Here is a 21,751-nt window from a genome sequence, read left to right on the forward strand (position 1 = left end):
ATACCAAGAAAGAAAAGCTTGTAGTTAGTTCAAGGATCGCCGGCCTTTAAGAGTGTTTTCCAGTCCAGCCTGTTGGGGCACCACGCCCTGTCCCCAAAGTCCACCCTCATCATTCCCTGGGGATCTTGCTGCTCCCCTCTCCTGCTGTTCCGCTGCACTCCCCCAGTGCTTTGCCTCAGTGTGGGGGGATCAGATCGGGTGCAATTCCCACACTGTGTCTCTGGTGTTGTCCCCCGCAGGGCCATGGGTCAGTGAGGGCCATCATGTCTCATAGTGGGCCTGGCCCTGTGGTCCTCTCTGTGGACTGGCTGCTCTATTTGGGGTCATCGTGCTCAAGGCCTGGTGGGCCAGGATGTGCTCCAGTCTCTCCTCCTCCCCAGTCATGTGCTCCTGTGTTCCAGCCCATTGTTACAGCCTTGCTGTCAACCCATCTCCTTGATGGACTTCTTTTTCTCTGCCAAGCATGTCCTTCTCCAGTGCAATGTGTCCAAAGTACATGAGCCAAAGGCAAAATACATGCCTCGAAGGAGCATTCTGGCTGTACTTCTTCCAAGACAGATTAGTTTGTTCTTTTGGCAGCCCAGGGTACTTTTCAATATTTTTTGCCTGCCCCTTAATTTAAACTCGTTGTTTCTTCACTGAAACCACTAGCTTTTCAGAGAGAAAGAAAACACTGGGTACCTGCTCCCATTATGATCTACAGCCATAACTCCCTAAGGCGTAGTTCTGTGCTGTCCGAAGGACCACTGCGATGGAATATACTCAATGGCCTTGGGTCTTGCTTATTCAGAGCCCAACTTTCACATGTACATGAGGTGATTGAAAGCACTATGACTTGGAGGAGACACAACTTTGTCCTTAAAGTAACCTCCCTGCTTTATAACATGCTTAAGTTTGTGTAGTAGATTTGTTTAAAGCAGTGCATACTCTGCCATATAAGGGCATTGTGAGACAGAATCAACTCGATAGCAATGAGAGTTTGAGATTTATAAACCTCTGTATTTAGTTTTCAGTGAGTAACCATTTCAACAAATTGCGCATTAAGAGGATATGTGCTCTAAGACAAAGACAATCATTTAAATATATAATTATTATATGACTCCAGAGTCTTAGACAAGTTAACTTATGATGCAGGGGGTTAAGCATTTGGCTGCTGACTGAAAGGTTGACAGTTAGAACCCACTAGCTGCTCATAGACAGACATTTTTTTTAAAGTGAGTCAGTCAGCCTCCATTAAGATCTACAGTCTCAAAAATCCCAGCAGGCGTCCTCAAACTATGGCCCACAGGCTGCATACGGCCCGACGAGGACATTTATCTGGCCTGCCGGGTGTTTTTGCACCGTTTTTTTTTTTTTTTTACTTCAAAATAAAATATGTGCAGTGTGCATAGGAATTTGTTCATGGTTTTTTTTTAAACTATAGTCTGGCCCTCCAACGGGTCTGAGGGACAGTGAACTGGCCCCCTGTTTAAAAAGTTTGAGGACCCCTGTGACCTAAAGTGTAGTTTGACTATGTCCTGTAGGATCACTATTAATTGGAAACAACTCAATATCTATAGAGTTTTGGGTGGGGTGTGTTTTAGAACTCAACATTTTTTCAAGTGAACCAATATTTCATATGTGATATATTTCTGATAAGAGAATATTTATAAGACGTGCTTATTGCCGTTGTTGACAGGTTCCAGTGAGGCAGCTCTGACCCATAGCAACCCTATGCAAATCAGAACAGAACACTCTCCCTCGGGGCTCCGTAGTGGTTTTCATAGTTGTCATATGCCTGAGCCACTGGTGAAGCCACTGTGTTAATACATCTATCTTGTTGAGAGCCTCCCTTTTTGTTTTCAGCCCTCCCACTTTACCAAGCATGACGTCCTTCTCTGGGACTTGTCCCTCTTGATAACCTGTCCAAATAATGTAAGATCAAGTCTTGATCTCCTTGCATTTAAGGGACACCCTGGTGTACTTCTTCCAATACAGATCGGTTTGTCCATTTAGCAGTCCATGGGAATTTCAATATTCTTCTCCAGCACCACAATTTAAATGCATCAATTCTTCTAAAGTCTTTCATATTCAATGCCCAACTTTCATATGCATATTATGCAAAGGAGAATCCCATGGCTTGGGTCAGGTGTACCATAATCCTCAAAGTAGCATCCTTGCTCTTCAACACTCTAAAGAGCCCTTGTGCAGCAGATTTACCTAATGCAATACATCCTTTGATCGCTTGACTATTGTTTCTATGAACATTGATTGTGGATTCAGGTAAGACAGAATTCTTGACAAATTCACCCTTTTCTCTATTTACCTGTTGGTCCAGTTTGAGGATTTTGGTATCTCTTAGAATGAATTGCAATCCATACTCAAGGCTACAACCCTTGATTCTATAGGCAAAATATTGAATTACCCAGGAAGGATCCACAAAAGATGCAAAGAACACACAGTCATTATACCAAAAAGGACTAGTCAACATTTTACCATTTCAGGAGGTAGCAGCACATGAGTAAGATCTAATGGTGCTGAAGGAAGCAGCTCAAACTGCACTGAATGTTTTGACTAAAATAAGGTTCCTGGAATTGAAATGTTTCAGGAAGCTGAATAAGCATTGGAAGCACTCACTCATCTATGCCACGAAATTTGGAAGACAGCTACTTGGCCAACTGAGTGGAAGAGATTCATATTTGTGCCCATTCCAAAGAAACATGACAGAACAGAATGTTCAAACTATAGGATGATATCATTGATATTACACGCAAATAGAATTTTGCTTAAAATTGTTCAACAATGGTTACAGCAGTACACTACAGGGAATTTCCAGAAGTTCAGGCCCGATTCACAGGAGGATGGGGAAGAAGGGATATCATTGCTATGTCAGATGGATCTTGGCTCAAAGCAGAGGAGACCAGAATTGATGTTTCCCTGTGTTTCACTGACTATGCGAAGGTATTTCATTGGGTGGACCATAATGATACAGTATTCAATTGTGAAAACTATTGAGAAGAATGGGAATTCCAGAACACTTCATTGTGCACCTTCAGAATTTGTACGTGGATCAAGATATAGTTGTGTGAACAATATAAGGGAATACTGCATGATTTAAAATGAGGAAAAGTGCGTGTCCGGGCTGGATACTCTCATTATACTTATTCAATCTGTATGCTGAACAAATCCTCAGAGAAACTCGATTATATGAAGAAGAGTGTGGCATCAGGATTGGAGGAAGACTTTTTTTAAAAAAATATTAATTGGGTATTAATACATGTATCCTATCATTCCATAATTCAATCAGGTCAAGGAGTATTGTACAATTGCTACCACAGTCAGTTTCCAAACATTCTTTTCCTTCCTGGACTCCTTGACATCAGCTCCCTTTTATACCACCCCACAGAACCACCACCATTGTACCCCCACCCTGAAACCCTTATTCTATAGGGTCATCAATCCTGGGGTTCATATACCAAAAACACAGAAAAGCATATAACACAATTTCACGAGGGTGACACCCCCCCCACACACTATGGCATGATACCTCTGAGGTAAACCCTAATGTGAACAACAGCAACTAACCCCCCAAACAAAACAAAAATACAGAAAATGTCGAAAACCAGATCGGGTCCAGCGTGCATCAGAGGGGGGATCAATTTAAGAAGTCTGAACTGTTCAAGCCAGGTTTATCCCTTTGGTCTTCTATACGCATCTCGCCACAGCACTCTGTTCAGTGACCACTGGCCCCCACCCCTCAATTGTGGACAGAGGGAGTTCACTGGAAGCTTATTTCCTATGTTGTTCCCACAAATGTATTGTGGGCTCCCACTCTCATCCATAGCCATCTGCACACCCGATGCTCACCATTTAGGCTTTGCTTGTACTGCCTGCTTTGACTTGGGATTATTTGATTTACAATCCTTTGGTGACTGACGCTGGTGTGCTTCTTCCAGGTGAATTTAGTTGATACCTCACTTAGATAGTTGCTTGTTCGGAGACAAGACTTTACAACTCCAGATGCTCTTTTATATGATAGCTAGGCGCCATCTAATCTCTTCACCACATTTTGCTATAGCACCCATTCTTCTGTGTCCATTGCTGAGGACAAGTATCAATCAGGGACACGACGTAAGAACTAATTGTGCTTAAGTTGGGGCTACGATTTAGTGTGAGCCCCAAACCCATTGCTGGATCTATGGTTTGTTTGTTTGTTTCCTTGTTTGTTTTATCTGCCTCTGTCTCCCTTTCAAAATTGGAGGAAGGTTTTTGTTGCTTTTATTGCCATTTTGTTTATTGCATTGTTTGAAAGTGAGAATGTATATATTCCTTTTCCCCCCAAAAATCATTTCATTGTGAGCTCATACAGCTATGATATCATTCCATATCAATCACATCAAGCAGTATTATACAATGTCTACCATAATCAGTTTCAAAATATTCTCTTCCTTTTTGAACTCCTTGTTATCAGCTCCCACTTACCCCCCACCCTGTCCCAATAACTCTTATTCTACTTGCTGTCTCTATAGGTTGATCAATCCCAGGTTTCATACCCAGGATTTTTCATATATGAAAAACATAACCAAAACTCAAGAAGGTTAGCCCCAATTAAAACATACACCTGAGATAATCCCCAATATCTAAAAGAAAACAACAACAACCAGAAAATGTGGAAAGCTAGATCAGGCCCAGCATGCATCAGAGGGGGCATCAATTACTCAGGTTTTGGCTGTTCAAGTCAGGTTTATTTTGTGACCTCCTCTAGCCACCTCGCCAGTGCACTCTGTTTGGGAACCGTTTCCTCCCATGATCTGTTATGGATGGAAGGAACTCAGTACAGGACAGTTTCCCAGGTGGATCTCACAAATGTATCTTGGGCTTCCATTTTCATCCATAGCCTTCAGCAAACCAGATTCTCACAATTTAGGCTCTGATACGAATCCCTCCTTAGATTTAGGTTTATATGATTTACAATCCTTCCTTCACGGATGTAGGTGTGCTTCTTCCACGTGGACTTCGTTGACATCTCTCTTAGATGGCTACTTGTTTGGAAACAAGCCTGAAAGACTGCAGATACTATTTTATCTGACAGCTAAAACCAACTAAATTCTTCACTGTTTACTATAGCACTCATATAGTTCCCTTGTGAAGGACAACCATCCGGCAGGGCCATGATGTAAACACTAATTGTTAAATTAGAGCTAGGATTTAGTGCAAGCCCAATGCCAATCCCTGGATCTATGTTATTTTAATCTGCTTTCGGCTCTCTTTAGAGACTGGAGGAAGGCTCTGTAATATGCAGATGGTGCAATCTTGCTGGCTGAAAGTGAGGAAGAATTGGAGCACTTGCTGGTGAAGATCAAGTTACACTTGAAATTTTTGATTTGCTTGTTTCGTTAACAGTTAATCATACAAACAGCAATGTGCACAACAAATATTCTAATAGGAGATATAGTTTGACTAGCTTCATATACTAATATTGAAAGTTCATTTCATAATGAAGGAGTGAAAATAAGCACTGCACAACAATTTGTAGACTTTAGGGTGTAGAGAATTTACAATGCACGCAATATATTGAGTAAAGAGAATATTTCAGTTTTTACTGTCCCTCTCTTTGAGCATTTAGAAAAATTATCTTCAAACATTTAAATGGCTCATTGCTATACATAATAATGATATATATTCTTCAGCTGAGTAGTATCTCATTAGAAAAACTCATTTTTTAAAGACCTAGTCCTTTAACATTGAATAGTGAAAATACTGCAATTACTGAGTCAATTGTTTCCACATTATCTTTGATTATACACATTTTTCATGTAAAAATTAATAGGATTTTTTCACCTGTACACGGTGGTTATTTTTCTCCTTCAGTTTTCACAATTGTATGCATATGACACTCAAATTTACTGTTCCCCAAACTCAAATCTGAATTTCTAAGATACCCCTTAAAGTCTCTCTAGCTCTTTAACTTTCGATGATCAAGTATATATTCCTCAGCCCTAAATAATTTTCTTCTTGTGTTTCCCCCCCTTATTTAATGAAGTCATACTTATAGTCATTTCTGCACCTAAAAAACCCTTTTCTTCCTACCTGTGGCAATCATAACATAGTTTTCTCACTGCAGCACTCGTAAGACTCCTTGTGGCTCCCCATCTTGTTCCTCAGTGGCACACACACCCCTGACAGGCAGAAACTTGTCACCATTGCCACAGTTCCTCTGAGTGAAGCAAAGTATTATAATCTCTGGCCCTAAATATAGTGTATACTTACCCACCTGTATGATGTTTACAAATATGTTCTTATTAACTTGTTTTATATGAGGTGTTTTCTCACTTGTGGAATCTATTCTACCAATATAATTTATGTATTTATCTTTGGTTCATTGTCAGCATGCAGCACAATTTTATCCCCATAGATAATAACTAGAAATATATTTTTGATTAACAAACATTTAGTCTGAATTTTAATGAACAATACATATCATCTATTGTTAAATGGATATTAATTAAGGTTAGACACATGAAAATGTATTTTCTTAAAAGACATTGTTTCATGATTAACTACCCTTTTAACTGAGTGAATAGAAAATTGTATAATTTAACCTTTAAATCAGAACCTTTGCTGTTGAGTAGATTAGAATTAAGCTAACCTTGAGTAATGAATGGTTACTCATTAGGCTGCTGACTGAAAGGTCAGCAGTTCAAACCACCAGGCACTCTGCAGGAGAAAGACAGGGCTTTCTGCTCCCGTAAACAGTTATAGTCTTGGAAACTCATGAGCAGTTATACCCTCTCTTATAGGGTCCCTATGAGTGGGCATTGACTCGATGTCAGCGAGGTTGCTTTTGAGAATTTTGTCATCTCAAATACTCATACTGACAGGGGTAGCAGGCACGCCCCTTGTGGGAATTCGTATTGAAGAAGCTGGGTTCCAATCTGCAATTGGCTAGGTGATCTCACACTCTGTACAAAGCTTTCAGTAGACAATGCAAACTTTAATGATGTAGGTTGTGACATGTTATTAGCTGCACCTATATATATGACCCTAGGCCCCACTAAATGTCTGGCAATGCACACGGGATGTCTGGGAGATATCATGACTACAGTCTCTTCTCTATGAGGGTTGTCACTCTCTGTGAGGCCGCGGAGCTTCTTCACAGCGAAAGCGTTTTTTAAGTCTCTGTTTTTGGCAACTTTGTTGTCCTACTGACTAAGGCAAATGACATGATCAAACCAGCACCAGTATGTTAAGAATTTTCCAAGGGCATGGAGATAGGTAAACCTGAACAAATCGGAATCATTGCTGGCACACCCTCCAGTTAGTGCACTCTCCACCCTTCTCTTCCTTATCCTCCTCCTCCTTCCCCTTCTACTTATTTTTAACAATTGTTTAAAATTAGTTGAATAGTTTTCAATGGCTTTTCTTTTTAAGTAGCTTGTCAGCCCCTTCTTCCAGGCAATAGAATGTCTCGCCTTTTATGTCCCACTGCATGAGTTAGCCATTTGTACCACACAGGGATTCCATCTTACACATATTTTACTTTATCTGCAATATACTGATTCATACTTTAGCTTTCAAATGTTGCCAACAATAACAATAGTCCTACTTTTTACAAATTATAGGACCCAGAGTATAAATAGGTTTTCCTCAGATAAAAGACCAAAACAGATTGTCTTTTCTAGTTTGAAATATGACATGGGATTCATTTTACATTTTTAGGTTGGCTGGTCAGGTCACACATAGGTAGCAGGTCACCATATCCCTAATCCAAATAAGTAGTAGGTATGTTTATTCTTTAGCTTAGTTGTTGCTTGAAAGTAAAAATTAGAAGGTAGAATTTGAGTAGTATTTAATTTGGTAGAAACTGTAGTTTTCTACAGTTCGGCTTTTCTGTGCACCAACTGTGCTGAACCTAGTGCCATTATAATCAGCAATCAGGTACTGAAGAGATAAACATGAAAGAAACATGTGAAAGTAAGAAAATAAATGCTTTGAAGTGACTTTTGCTTGTAATCAGGGTGGTTTCTGGAAAATGAAGCATCGATGTGCTGTAAATCAATCTAGGCTGGAAACAGCCCTTCCGTTTTCTAGACAGAGATGTATGGGTGAATGTGCCCAGCCATTGTTTGGTATTATTGTTGCGTCCATAGGTAGAGCAGACTAGCATCAGAAGAAGCAGATGATGCACTTAATTTTAGGGCCTACACATCATTGCTGTTGGTGTGCCCTCTGCAATTATTTCTAGTATTGACCGATAGACCTTTCTTATGCACTAGAAAAATTCCATCCTAAGAAAGTGATTTCAGGACCACTTTATTAATAATGTTAATTTGCAAATTTGTTCATAAGAAGTGTTTAATTGTGAAACTCATTCTTCCTTTAAAATTAACACCATTTAAAGATCAATTTGGGATAGGTCTATAGTAGATACACTTAGACCTTAAGAATCATAACTGAAAGTAGCTTATTATACTCCTCATGGACTCAAGCTATCCTGATGAAGATGTAATCAGTTTTTTAGATGATTATATGACGTCTTTAATACAGCATTTTTCATTGCTTTATATTTCTACAGCTTTCCATGCTCGAACAAACCAAAGGATAAGGTTATCATTTATTCTGGCACATTTACTATTTCATTATATGAATCCCCTGAAATTATGGATGGCAGAAATATACCAACTCATGTTTGTCACACACAGTTTTAAAAAATTACTCACTATTATTGTTTAGGTCACAGGCTTCTTCACGAATTATTTTCAGAATGTAAGCTTTCCAGTAAAGGACCACGAAGAGTGTTATTCCATCTCTTGGTAAATTTCATGGATCTCATTCTCTCTTCTCTGTGCACAAGAGATCTTGGTTTTCATGATGAAATTGCGTCTCATTCTTGGGGTTCTTTTATCTTTCATCCACGATATCTGTATATCATTACCCATGCCCACATTGTGCACTCTATATCCTATGCTGCAAACTTCCAGTCTAACTCTGGACCACAAGATTTCCGGAAGAGCCTTTCATTACTTCACTCACAATCACAAGAAAATAAGTTTCTTGTAAGCATATCTTTCTTTCTCCTCGAATGTAAGTTTCTTGAGAATGGAGCTTTGTCTACTTGTTCTCTATCCCATTATGGTATAATGCAACACCAATTATCTGCTTGCTCCTGGGTGACTTTATTAAAATAAATGTACAGGGACCAGAAATAATTATTCTTCAAACTCTAAGTTCTTCATTTGTGCAGCAGAGATGACCTACTTATTATCCAGAGTATTGGTGATTCCATTGCTGATCAGAACCAATCAGAAATATGCCCACAAAAACTCTAAATATAATGAGCCACTTAGTTGTCACTGTATATTTCTGTTCATTAAAATAAGGTCAATCCATATTCTTCCTGTCTTTCCTTAATGATTTAGTTGTTAAACGAGAGGAGTGTATATGTCATGGTATAAATTTGTGCTCCAGCAAACTCACTCGGTACTCTCCAATCCATTCATCAAACCCTATCAAAGTCAACAGCCAAAAGAGATAGATGATTGTAACCACCCATACAATCTCATTGAGAGTCACTGAATCTTCCTTCATAACTCATTTTCTAACCAAGGTAAGCATATTGTGCTGGAAAAACCAACTGATGAATTTCCCTTGAAATTATGTTTAGAAAAGCATAATCAGATCAGTCATCGGCAAAAATAATGTGACTTGATTTTGTACTATTCAACCAGGTAGGTTTTTGTATGTACCCAAAATGTACTCCTGAATATATTTGTAACAGAAATAGCAGAGAAAGCTGGTATTTGCATTTTGAAGATATCCTTTCACTTAGTGATCAAATCCACTTATTTGGATGTATTAGAATGGCTGTTATATTTTTACACTGATGGTTGATAAAGATAGTCCCCTTGGCTTTAAATCTCTGGTGTGGTTATTCCGGTGAACGTCAAACCCCGGCCTAGCTATCATTTTCTATCCACACAATGAAAGAGTGCAGGGAGGAACCTCTGCCTATATCTGTTGCCCCTTAGGTTGGATTTCGTAGTTTCCCAATTGTCTGAAGCGGTGCTGTTTATCATTTGTATATTATTATAGTGTTTTTCTTAAACATTTTATTAGGGGCTCATACAACTGTTATCATAATCCATACACATATCAATTGTGTAAAGTGCATTTGTATATCATTCTCAAAACATTTTCTCTCCACTCAAACCCCCGACATTAGGTCCTCATTTTTCCCCTCCCTCCCCGCTCCCCACTCCCTCATGAGCCCTTGATAGTTCATAAATTGGTATTTTGTCATATCTTGCCCTGTCCAACGTCTCCCTTCACCCACTTTTCGGTTGTCTGTCCCCCAGGGAGGAGGTCACATATAGTTCCTTATAATCGGTTCCCTCTTTCCTACCCACTCTCCCTTTACCCTCCCTGTTTTGCCACTCATACCACTGGTCCTGTAGGGCTCATCCGCCCAGGATTCCCTGTATTTTCAGTTCCTATCTGTCCCAGTGTACATCCTCTGGTCTAGCCGACTTGCAAGATCGAATTTGAGTCATGGTAGTGGGAGCGGGGAGGAAACATTTAGGAATTAGAGGAAAGTTGTATTTCTCATCGTTGTTACATTTCACCCTGACTGGCTCATCTCCTCCCCGAGACCCCTCTGCAAGGGGATCTCCAGTGGCCTACTAATGGGCTTTGGATCTCCACTCCGCACTGCCCGCATCATTCACTATGATAAGATTTTTTTGTTCTGATGATGCCTTACACCTGATCCCTTCGACACCTCGTGGTTGCATAGGCTGGGGTGCTTCTTCCATGTGGGCTTTGTAGTTTTAACCGGAGTTTAAATTGTATCTACCTGAGCCTTGAGAGTTTGGGTTTTTGAAAGCTGCTTAGATTTCCTGCAGTCTTTGGTAATCTACACATATCCATCTCAGTAAGGCCTTCCTTCAGTGACCCTCATCTAACTATCATAACCTTGGTATTTTCCAGGCCAGGCTCTTGTTTCGTATTGTTATCTTCTCACAGCTAACACATGAAATGATATCCCACAGAATCTAATCTGGTTCCTGCTGAGTAAATAGCTTGTTGGCAAAATAAGCAACTTCAATTTTTATGTCTGAAAATGCATATGAAAATATAGGCAACTTTACACTATTTCAGATTTTTGGATGTCAGGCCCCAGAAAAATAAATAAATAAATAAATAAAAATAAATAAATAAATAAATATGTCTTCCTTATTTATATCTTCTTAATTCCCACGAAACCCATGCTCCAGTGTCATTAACCGAGACTCTTTTTAATTCCAGGATTACAATGATGAAATTCGTCAGGAACAACTTCGTGAATTATCTTACTTAAATGGCTCGGAGGACTCGGGTCGTGGCAGAGGAATCAGAGGCCGAGGGATCAGAACAGCTCCCACAACTCCTTCCAGGTACATTGGTTCTTGATTTCAATTAACAGCAAACAATGATGTCCAGTCGGGTCTGTCTTATTCAGTGCCAGGTTCATAATTTGGAATAAAGAGAAATAAGGAAACTAAACACAAAATGAGTGCTTAGCTATATGTAAGAACTTTAAAATGTTAGCACATTTAATTCTACATTGAAATGTTAACCCATTTAATTCTAAACCACCTTAGGAGGTAATTATTATTTACAGGTTATAAGTCAAGATGCAGAAAGGTGAAAGGAGTTTGTCTAAGAACTTTGTCTAACTCTCAAATTTTCTGGCTTCACCATTTGAGACCTTACCAGCTACCCTAAGAAAATTAAGATCAGGGAATCTGAGATTTCCTACTTTTAGTTCTAAACCAAGACTAAATCATACAGATGATATAATCTCTGCCTCATTGAACCAGGATGACCTTATAAAAAGCTATGAATTTTGTCTCTGCCCTAAGGGACCTTTGAATTCATAGGAAACAAGTAGATCTGTAAGTAGATAGGTAGATAGAGAGATGGAAAGGTAGATGATAGATAGAAGGATAGATAGATAGACAGATGTGAATGAATGATGAGTGATACGATGTCTAAATTATTTCCTAATAAAATGGTTTAAGAAAAAAAACCAGAAACAAAAACAAAGTGAGGCCATTTAGTCAATTCTGACTCACACAGCAGTGCATGTGCTTTTATGGCTGTAAAGCTGAGTGGGAGCAGATAATCTCCTTTCCTCCTCACCCGGCTGTTGGGTTTGAGCCACCGTGCAATTAGCAGACCAATTTCCCAACATAATCAAGGAAAATTACCCAGAAGATGTTAAAAAAAAATCATACGAATGACTGAGGAACTAAAATAGGGTCCAATAAACAACGCCATATATAATGACACAGAATGACTGTGATAAACTGCTTAATAATTATTAAATACTAATAAGACAATGAAAATGAAAGATTTCACATTAAAAAAATTGGAATTGGAATAAGCCTTCCATGTATCTCCTCTGAACAGAGACCAGAGAGGTGAATGGCTTTGCTCTCATGCAGAGAGAATGTGATGGGAAATGGATTATAGCAGATGTAGCTCAGTTAAAATTTAACCCCTTATCATATGATTCCCCTTTTGATTTGTCTTAAAATTGTTCTATGTTTTAAAATAATGTCTGCTTTCTTTTTGATTGAGGGTTTACTTTACTTTGTTGTTGTTTCTAGCTTTTGTTTGTTTTGTGTGTGTGTGTTTATTTTTCACTATATGAAATCCAAGATGGGTGAATCTATGGAGACAGTAAATGGACCATTGGCTTCCTGGGGGTCTGGCAGAGGAGGTTGGGGAGAAATAGGGAGCTAATAACATGAAGTACAACAAAGAAGAAAATGTTCTAAATTTGTTTGTGACAATGGCTACACACTTCTTCTTATAATTGAACTATTGAAAATGTTCTAAATTTGTTTGTGACAATGACTACACACTTCTTCATATAATTGAACTTTTTAATTGTATGATGTATGGGGTATGTCCTGATAAAACTGTTTAAAAAAACAAGCCCATTGCCATGCCATTATCAGTCTCCGTGGAAGCCAACTGCCGTGTCTTTCCTCAGCAGTGTGGCTGATAGGTTCCAACCCCTGGCCTCTCTCTTAGCAGGGAGTGTTGTTCCTACTGTGCCACCAGGAATTTTCAGATGGACAGTAGATAGGCAGCAGGTCAGAAAGCTGGATGCTTACTTCTTTCATGACTGTTGATGAAAGTATTTAAAGTTAGAATGCATTTGACATTGAATTGTCATTGGTGATGAAACTAGTGATTACTTTTTATTAAACTTCACATAGAAATTGGAATCTTTTTGATCAAATTTGTTTTATAGGACTCCAAACTTGTCAAATTTTTATGACCTGCACCATAGATTATGTGACTCAGTCACTCTATTGACCCAATTGCAGTGGGACTCTATATCTTCAGGAACAAAGATCTAGAATATTATTTCATATATAGCATATAAATTATGTTAAATTATTGAAATGGATTTTAGAAAATTGAATCTTTTTAAAACTTACGTCCCAAATATTTTCAACCTCCACTGTCAAAATAGCACTATTTTTAACATTAAATCATAACCACCTCAAGTTTCATGCTTGTCAGAATTAAGAATGACACATTTTCAAATGAAAAGCTTTAATTTAAATAGCTAGTCTGTTTAATAATTTAATAAGGAAGTGAGTATTTAAATTTAGACTATTGAAATTCTGGAAATTAGTTTTGACTAAAAGAAAAAGTTCAGAAACTCTTCTAGACATATTTTATATATGTAATTTTGTGAAATAAGAGATAAAATGTAATGCTGTTAAGTGTCTAATATTTATTACTAAGAATTAATATAGACATCATCTTATATTCAATTAGACTTTATGAAATATTACACATTTCTAACATCTTTCTGGTCAATTATGAATTATATCATTGCTGGCAAACTAAAATGCTTTATATCGTATAGGTTGAATAACACGAAATGGCAGTTTTATAGTTCAAAGACTGACTTGGAAGTTTCATGTGGTGTAGCTTAATATTTAGGATACTTATAGAAGGATTGGGTTTCTTATATTTTATATTCCTTGGATTTTTTATGAATCCTTTTCCAATAGGACATTTAAATGCATTTGAAAGTATAAACACATGGTTTTAGTATATTTTGTTTAGCAGTTACTGTTCCAAAATGTGCCATTGAATCTACCATATTTGAATGGGCCATATAAGATTTTCATTTCAGTAGTGCTTTACTTTAAATATTCCATCTCTTTAACAACTTAATAAGCAATTGTGAATTGCGGTCTACATGCTAAGTCACACTGCACTCTATCACTTCCTCATACTGCGGTGGCTTGTGTGTTGCTTTGATACTTGAAGTTTTGACGCTGACATTTGAATCCCAGTGAGTCACCCAAAGTGAACAGGTTTGAGCAGTTTCCTGACTGAAAACAGACTATGAAGAGCAAAGGTCATCCACTTCTGAAGAATTAGCCACTAAATACCAGTAGCTGAACCCTGGCCATCATAAAGATAGCCATTCTAGGTGTTATGACCTGATTGACTCATATTGGGTATTTTTTAATCACCAAATTGCCTTGTTTACTATGCTTAGAATGACAGTTTCAATAGGAATTATTTGGCATTCATCATCAAAAAAGGACATTTCAAGATCATTCTGTCTGTGATAGAATAAAATCTGTCCACATACAGGGAAATCTGGTCACCTGTTATGCAAAGCTAGTGAGCAGATATTAAATAAATCTACCATCTTCAGTTTGAAATTCATCAAACATGCAATCAAGATGCATGGATAATTTTTGGATCTTGGAATGCAAAAGTTAGAAGCAAAGAGGAAAGAAAAGTAGTTGGGAAATATATTCTTGGTGATGGAAGTAAAGCTGGAGACTGACTACTAGAATGTTGAAAGATCAATGAATTGTTTATAACATCTCTTTGTTTGACAATATGAGAGACAACTTATACACGAGCGTCTCCTTAGGGACTACACAGAGGTCAAGTTGACTACATTTGTGGGGACATATGATGGAGAGAAGCAATAGCAGCAGCTAAACCTGGCCAAGAGCCAACTGAGGCACCGAAAACTAATTGCTCACATATAGGTTCAGGTTAAAGCTGGAGAATATTAAAACAAATTTTTGAAAACCAAAATACAAATTTGAGTATATCCCACCCAAATTTTTAGTGCATCTTAAAAACAAATTTGCTGCTTTGAACACTAAAGACGTGATGAGTTTTGAGATGAATTTTTTAAAAAATCATATACAAAGAAAGCAAAGGGTCATTCAAAAGAGAGGAAGGGAGGGAAAGATCAAAGTGGATGTCAGCAGAAACGGAAACTTGCTCTTAAATGACATGTAGCGAAGGCAAATGGAAGAAAGATGGAGTCAGAGAGCTGAACGGACATTTTCAAAGGGCAGCTCAAGAAGACAAGGTGAAGTACTGTAATATGCAAAGACCTTGAGTTAGAAATCCCAAAGAAAAGAACATACTTGGCATAACTTACACTGAAAGAATGGAAGAAAATATTTTAGCCTTGAGTTGCAAGAGTGAAAGGTTCAATGGCCAAAATATCAACGGATAAGAGAAGCATCAAAATAATAGGGAACGAATCTATCGTCACTGTGCCAAAATGAACTAGTTGACACTCAACTATTTCAAGAGGCAGCATATGAGCAAGAAGGTGCAGTAGGAAGAAGTTCAAGCTGAGCTGAAAGAATTAGACAAAAACAAAGCTTCAGGAATTGATGGGGTGCCAATTGAAATGGTTCAACAACCTGAAGAGGCACTGGCAGCACTTGGCCAAGTGACTGGAAGAAATCCATGTTTGTACCTATTCCAAAGAAAAGTGACCCAACAGAATACTGATACTGTAAAACAGTGTCACAGATATCACACACAGTGGCATTTTGCTATTATGATTATCTAACAGTGGTTTCAACAGTACATTGACAGGGAACTGCCAGAAGTTCAGGCCAGAGTCAAGAGGGTGAGGTTGGATCTTAGTTCAGATCAGAGAATGCCAGAAAGATGTTTACTTGTGTTTCATTGATTATGCAAAGGCATTCAAATGTGGGACCATAATAGACTGAGAAGAATGAGGATTACAGAACCCTTCATTGTGCTCATTCTTAACTTTTACATGGATCAGGAGGTAGTTGTAAGAACAGAACGAGGGAATGCTGTATTATTTAAAATCAGTGACTGTGTGCATCAGAGTTGCATCCTCGCACCATACTTATTCAATCGACGTGCTGAGCAGTTCATCAGAGAATCCTGATTATATGAAGACAAAGGTCACATTAGGATTGGAGGACGGCTTATTGAAAACCTGTGGTATGACCTAACCTTGCTTACTAAAAAGCTAGGAGGAATTGAAACACTTGCTGATGAAGATCAAGGGTTGTAGCCTTCTGTATGGATTGCAGCTCAAACTAAGGAAGCCCAAAATCTTAACAACTGGACCAATAATCATGATAGATGAAGTAGTCAAGGATTTTGTCTTCCTTGGATCCACATTCCATGCTTATGAAAGCAGCAGTCAAGAGATCAGAAGACATATTGCATTAGGTAGATCTGTTGACCAAGCCCTCTCTAGAGTATTGCAGAGGAAAGATGCTGCTTTGAGGACTAAGTGCACCTGACCCAAGCAATGGTATTCCCTGGTGCATACTATGCACGCCAAAGTTGGACATTGAATAAGGAAAACTTTAGAAGAATTGATGCTTTTGTATTGCGGTGCTGGTAAAGAATATCCAAATTACCATGGAGTGCTGAAAGAACAAACCAATCAGTATTGGAATAAGTAAGGCTGAATGCTCCTTAGAGGCAAGAATGGCAAGACTTTATCTTACATAAAGTCTTATCTTTATCGGCCACAACTCTCCACCACGTGGCTCTGCAGAACGATGGAGCCCTACACTTGTGCACCACGGACCCTTCATAGGCAAGCTATGGTGGGGAAGTCCCTGAATATGTTGTCACCTAACTAGCTACAGATGGCCATGAGCTCAGGATCTGGCGATCTTTCCCTGGACAGAGTCTTGCAGGAGCGGGAGTCCCTGAATTCCAGCATTGTGGATGTTGTCAACCACTAGGTTGCTGACTGCTGGGGCATCCGCTGCCTCTGTTATGAAATCAAGGATATCCTTGTGCCGTCCCAGGTGAAAGAGTCCATGCAGACGCAGATGGAGGTGGAGCAGGGGAAACAAGCCACATTCTAGAATCTGAGGGGACCTGAGATTCGGCCTTCAATGTGCCAGAGGAAGAAGAAAGCCCAGATCCTGGCATTTGAGGCCGAAAAGGCTGAGCAAATTAACCAGGCAGCAGGAGAGGCCAATGGAGTTCTGACCATGTCCAAGGTGAAGGCCGAAGCTGTTCCAGTCCTAGCTTACAGCTCTGACACAACATAATGGAGACGCAGCGACCTCACAGACTGTGGCTGAGGAGTATGTCAGAAGCTTCTCCAAACCAGCCAAGGACTCTAACCCCCTCATCCTGCCCTCCAATCACAGTGATGTCACCAGTAGTGTCCCAGGCCATGGGTGTTTATGGAGCCCTCACCAAAGCCCTAGGAGCGGGTTTCCCTGGAGAGCAGCAGAGATGCCCAGGCCACATCTTAAGGAGGAGCTTGATCAAGTCAACCTGAATTAATGAGGCTGGCTAGGTTTAGCCATGGAGACTGGGGACCAGGAAGTGGTACTGCCAGACTTTGGCTTTGGCTCCCTGCCAGAATTTTTATTTATTTTATTTTTTATTTGAACTGTAATCATGGAATAAAGGCACCATGGCAAACCAGGGGAAAAATATGGATTGACACAGTGGCCGTATCAATGAGCTTGGGCACAGGAACACTTGTGAGTATGGGGAGGACTGTACAGTGTTCATCCTGTTGTATTTAGAGTTGCTATGAGAAAGAACCCCGGCACCAAACAACAACAGGCAAGAAATTTTTGCAGAATATCATCTAACAGTAGTTGCAACAGTACATTGACAGCGACCTGACTAAGGTTATGGCCAGAGGAGGACATGGATCAAGGACTATCCCTGCTTGTGAAACTACCCTATTCTCAATTGCATCCTGTGCATGTGAAAGTTAGACACTGGATTAAGGAATATCACAGTTTATGAAGCCATGCTATTCTCAATTGCATCCTTTGCATGTGAACGTTAGACATTGGATTAAGAAGTCCAAATAATAATTGATGCATATGAATTATGGTGCTGGTGAGGAGTACTGAAATTACCACAGACTGCCAAACATACAAACAAACAAATGTATTTTGGAAGTATATCCAGGTTGCTCCTTCTATACATGGGTGGTTGAAACTGACTCTCATATGTTGGACAGATTGTCAGGAGAGATTAGTCCCTGTCCCTGGAGAAGTATATTGTGTTTGGTGAAGTAGAAGAAAAGTGAAAAAAACAAAAAAACAAAACAAGGGCCCCTGAAAAATGGATTGACACAGTGGCTGCAACAATAACCTCAAATATGAGACCAACTGAGACGATGGTGCAGGAACCAGCCTTGTTTGACTGTTGTCCATGGGGTCACCATAAGTCAGCACTGACTTGATGTCATCTAACAACTACAGCAATGAGGTAGTCAGTTTTTTGTGCCAACCTGGCCGATAAACACATGTGGAGTTAATTAAAGGGCGGAGGGATAAATGGCTCCATGAGCCTCGCCTTTCTAGTCCTCAGGTCTCTTGCTTTTGATGGTCGGACCAGGGTGCAGCTGCCTTAGCCAGTTCCCTGCTTCAGCTGACAAGGCTCACTTCCTGCAAGACATCCCTGAGGAGAAGCCGCATGGACTTACCCCGATGCAGCCCTGGGTGCTGGAGCAGCCATGTGGAGACCCCTGCCAGCGCTGAGATGCTTACACATTCACTGACTTTTCTCCTCTGTTGGGTAAATATTGGGCAGCTAACCACAAGGTCTGTGGTTCAAACCCAACCACTTCTCAAACAGATTTATCGCCTCAGAAACCCTATATAGCATTGATTTGAGTCATATTGACTTGATAGCAATGGGCTTATAAAATTTTATTGAAAAATCTTGAATTTAAAGTAATTTAAATGTAAATAAAATATATCTGATAACTACTTAATTTCCTAATTCTAAGACAATTATAAATTAGAAAAAAGTATCAAGAATATTTATCATAGTAATTTCTATCACATAATTATATCATTAATACACATGAAATATAATATATACATGTTGTAGCATGCTTATTCAGTATAGTATGCTAAGTAAATAATTTGAGAAGCTGAAGCATATGAACAAGAATGGAGCCCAAGAATTGGAAGGATCGTTAACTGCCTGAAAATGCTAAAAACACAACCTTGTTTGTGTAAGCAAAGAATACTTGAGACCCTTACTAATAAAGATCAGAGACTGCAGTTTCCCATGTGGATTATAACTATATGTAAAGAACACAAAATCCTCACAACTGACTGATAGGCAGCATTGTGATAGACAGGATATGACTGAAATTGTCAAGGATTTCCTTTACTTTGATATCGTTCAGCATTCATAGAAGTGGTTGCAGAAATTAAAGGACTTATTGCAATGGGAAAATCTGCTGTAGAATATCTACTTAAAGGGTTAAAAAGCAAAGATTTTTCTTTGAGGACTAAGATGTGTCTGACCCACACCATAGTATTTTCAATCACCTCATCTGCATGTGAAAACTGAAGAACATTCTAAGAAGACAAGAGAACTGTTGCATATGAATGATGGAACTGTCTAAGAATATTGAAAACAGCACACGCTTCCGTAGAACAAACATGTCTTGGAGGGATAGCCCGAGTGCACGAGTATCTACTGTGTTGTCAGCAAGTGACAGCGTCTGGAACAGAGCATCATGATCGCTTAGGTCGCTGGGAAGTGGAACACAGACCCTCAATGAGGTGAATCGACACTGGCTGTAACAATGTGTTCAAGCATGAATGGCATAGAACTGGGCAGTGCCTCTCTGTTGGCTACAAGGTCACTTTGAGTTGGAACTGACTTGGTACTTGATGAAATTTGGCAACAACAGCAACAGCATAATCACTACAGTGAGGGGGTGTGGGGAGGAGTAAGACACTAGTGGCAATTTTTTTAAGACCATTGTTAATTAGCATCACACACACACAAAGTCTAAACACATAACAAAATCCATGTCTGACTCATACGCACCCTATAACACAGAGTGGAACTGCTCCATAAGGTTTCTGAGACTGTAAATGTTTATGTTAGCAGATATAGTCCTTTCTTCTATGGAGCTGCTGGTGGGTTTGAACTGCAGGGATTTTGAGTAACAGCCCAACACCTAAGCTACAGGCCATCAGGTTACCCACAGTAAGAACTACTGTAAGGAATGAATGGAGTTTGTTAAGAATAGGCATAAATGATATCTGACTCTAGGAACTAGCTACAAAATTGCCATTGAGATAGAAGAGAATTAACGTGATAGAATGATAAAGTAAGTGACATGTGAGAGACTTGACTCATGGCAGGGAAGACAATGAAAAGTCAAGATATATCAAAGATAAGCATGAACCCTTTTTGGTCTTGCTAATGAGCGCAAAGTAGTAGGAACGGATTCAAACTCAACCAAACTCACTACCATCAATCTGATTCTACCTCATAGCCACCCCAAAGCACAGAGTAGAACTGCCCTTGTGGGTGTCCGAGACTGTTACTCTACAGGAGAAGAATGTCTCTACCTGAGGATTGACTGGTGGTTTCAAACTCCTGACCTTGCGATTAGCTGCCCAACATGCAACCTACCATGCCAGTAGGGCTCCTAAGAAAAGATTAGAGATGGGGATTTATAGGAATTAGTTTTCTTTTATGGCTCTTTCAATTAGATACCAGAGAACAAAGAGTGGCTCAAGACAAAGGTAACTTGCCTAGTAAGGGATTGATTGTACCATCACCTACAATTAGATGATACATCACTTTAAATTAAGAAATTAATTATTCCTATAATTCATTCTGATAAATTTCCAGGGTGACCTTGGGCAGGTGATTTGTACTTTCTATGCCTTGTTTTCTCAAGCTGTAAAACATAAATTACATACATAGCATATTTTTGAGATTTTTAAAATAGATGATGCATATAAACACTGTTTCCCATACTTTCACGCGGAAATTCCCAGAGGCCTTTGAACCACTGGTGCCCATGTCCCTCTTGCAGTGATTGTGATTTAATTACTCTCTTGTGTGGTCAGAGGGTTGGGGGTTTGAACCCACCAGCTGTTTTATGGGAAACAAATGTAGCAGTTTACTTACAAAAGGATCAGGAAAGAACTAGGAAGTAAAAACTATATTTATAAGTATAAATCTAGATATGTAAATATATTAAGATGGGCATATTTATCAGTATATATACATATGTAAATACAATAAGGAATCAGATGGACTTTAAGCCCCTACTTAAATCTTACCTCAGTACAAGAATGATATGTTCTAATACTGTGGCAAAGTATGATAATCACCTACCTGATACTATCGCTGAAGACTCAATTGGTGCATAAGCAAATGTGATGAAGAAAGCTGATGGTCCCCAGCTATTAACAAATGTAGTGCCTGGTGTCTTAAAGGCTTGAAGTTAAACAAGTATTCATCTAGTAGGGAAACAGCAAAGCCCACATGGAAGAAGCACACTAGCCTCTATGATCATAAAGTGTTGACAGAAACAGGTGTCAGAAGTTATAAAACAAGCAATCACATTGATGTGAAGGAGCATGAACAAAGTGGAGACCCAAAAGCCACTTGTAAGATAAATGGATAGTCCGTC

General features: G+C 39.2%; 1 protein-coding gene and 1 pseudogene across 3 annotated transcripts in view; both read left to right on the top strand.

Moving 5' to 3' along the window:
- The window catches only part of KHDRBS2 (KH RNA binding domain containing, signal transduction associated 2), a 696,574-nt gene that overhangs the window by 417,757 nt on the left and 257,066 nt on the right, over window positions 1–21,751 (top strand). For all 3 annotated transcript variants that reach the window (XR_004047149.2, XM_004696331.2, XM_045294878.1), the window contains exon 5: window positions 11,284–11,411. Coding sequence is in view for 2 of the 3 variants with exons in the window: in XM_004696331.2 (XP_004696388.1) it covers window positions 11,284–11,411 (128 nt within the window). In the remaining variant the exon portion in view is untranslated. The remainder of the gene's footprint in view (window positions 1–11,283; window positions 11,412–21,751) is intronic.
- Window positions 11,652–19,895, top strand: LOC105979027 (annotated as a pseudogene).

The sequence above is a fragment of the Echinops telfairi genome, unplaced genomic scaffold, assembly GCF_000313985.2.
Source record: "Echinops telfairi isolate 266 unplaced genomic scaffold, ASM31398v2 ScPeMD7_3533;HRSCAF=4204_1, whole genome shotgun sequence".
In the NCBI taxonomy this organism is placed as follows: domain Eukaryota; kingdom Metazoa; phylum Chordata; class Mammalia; order Afrosoricida; family Tenrecidae; genus Echinops; species Echinops telfairi.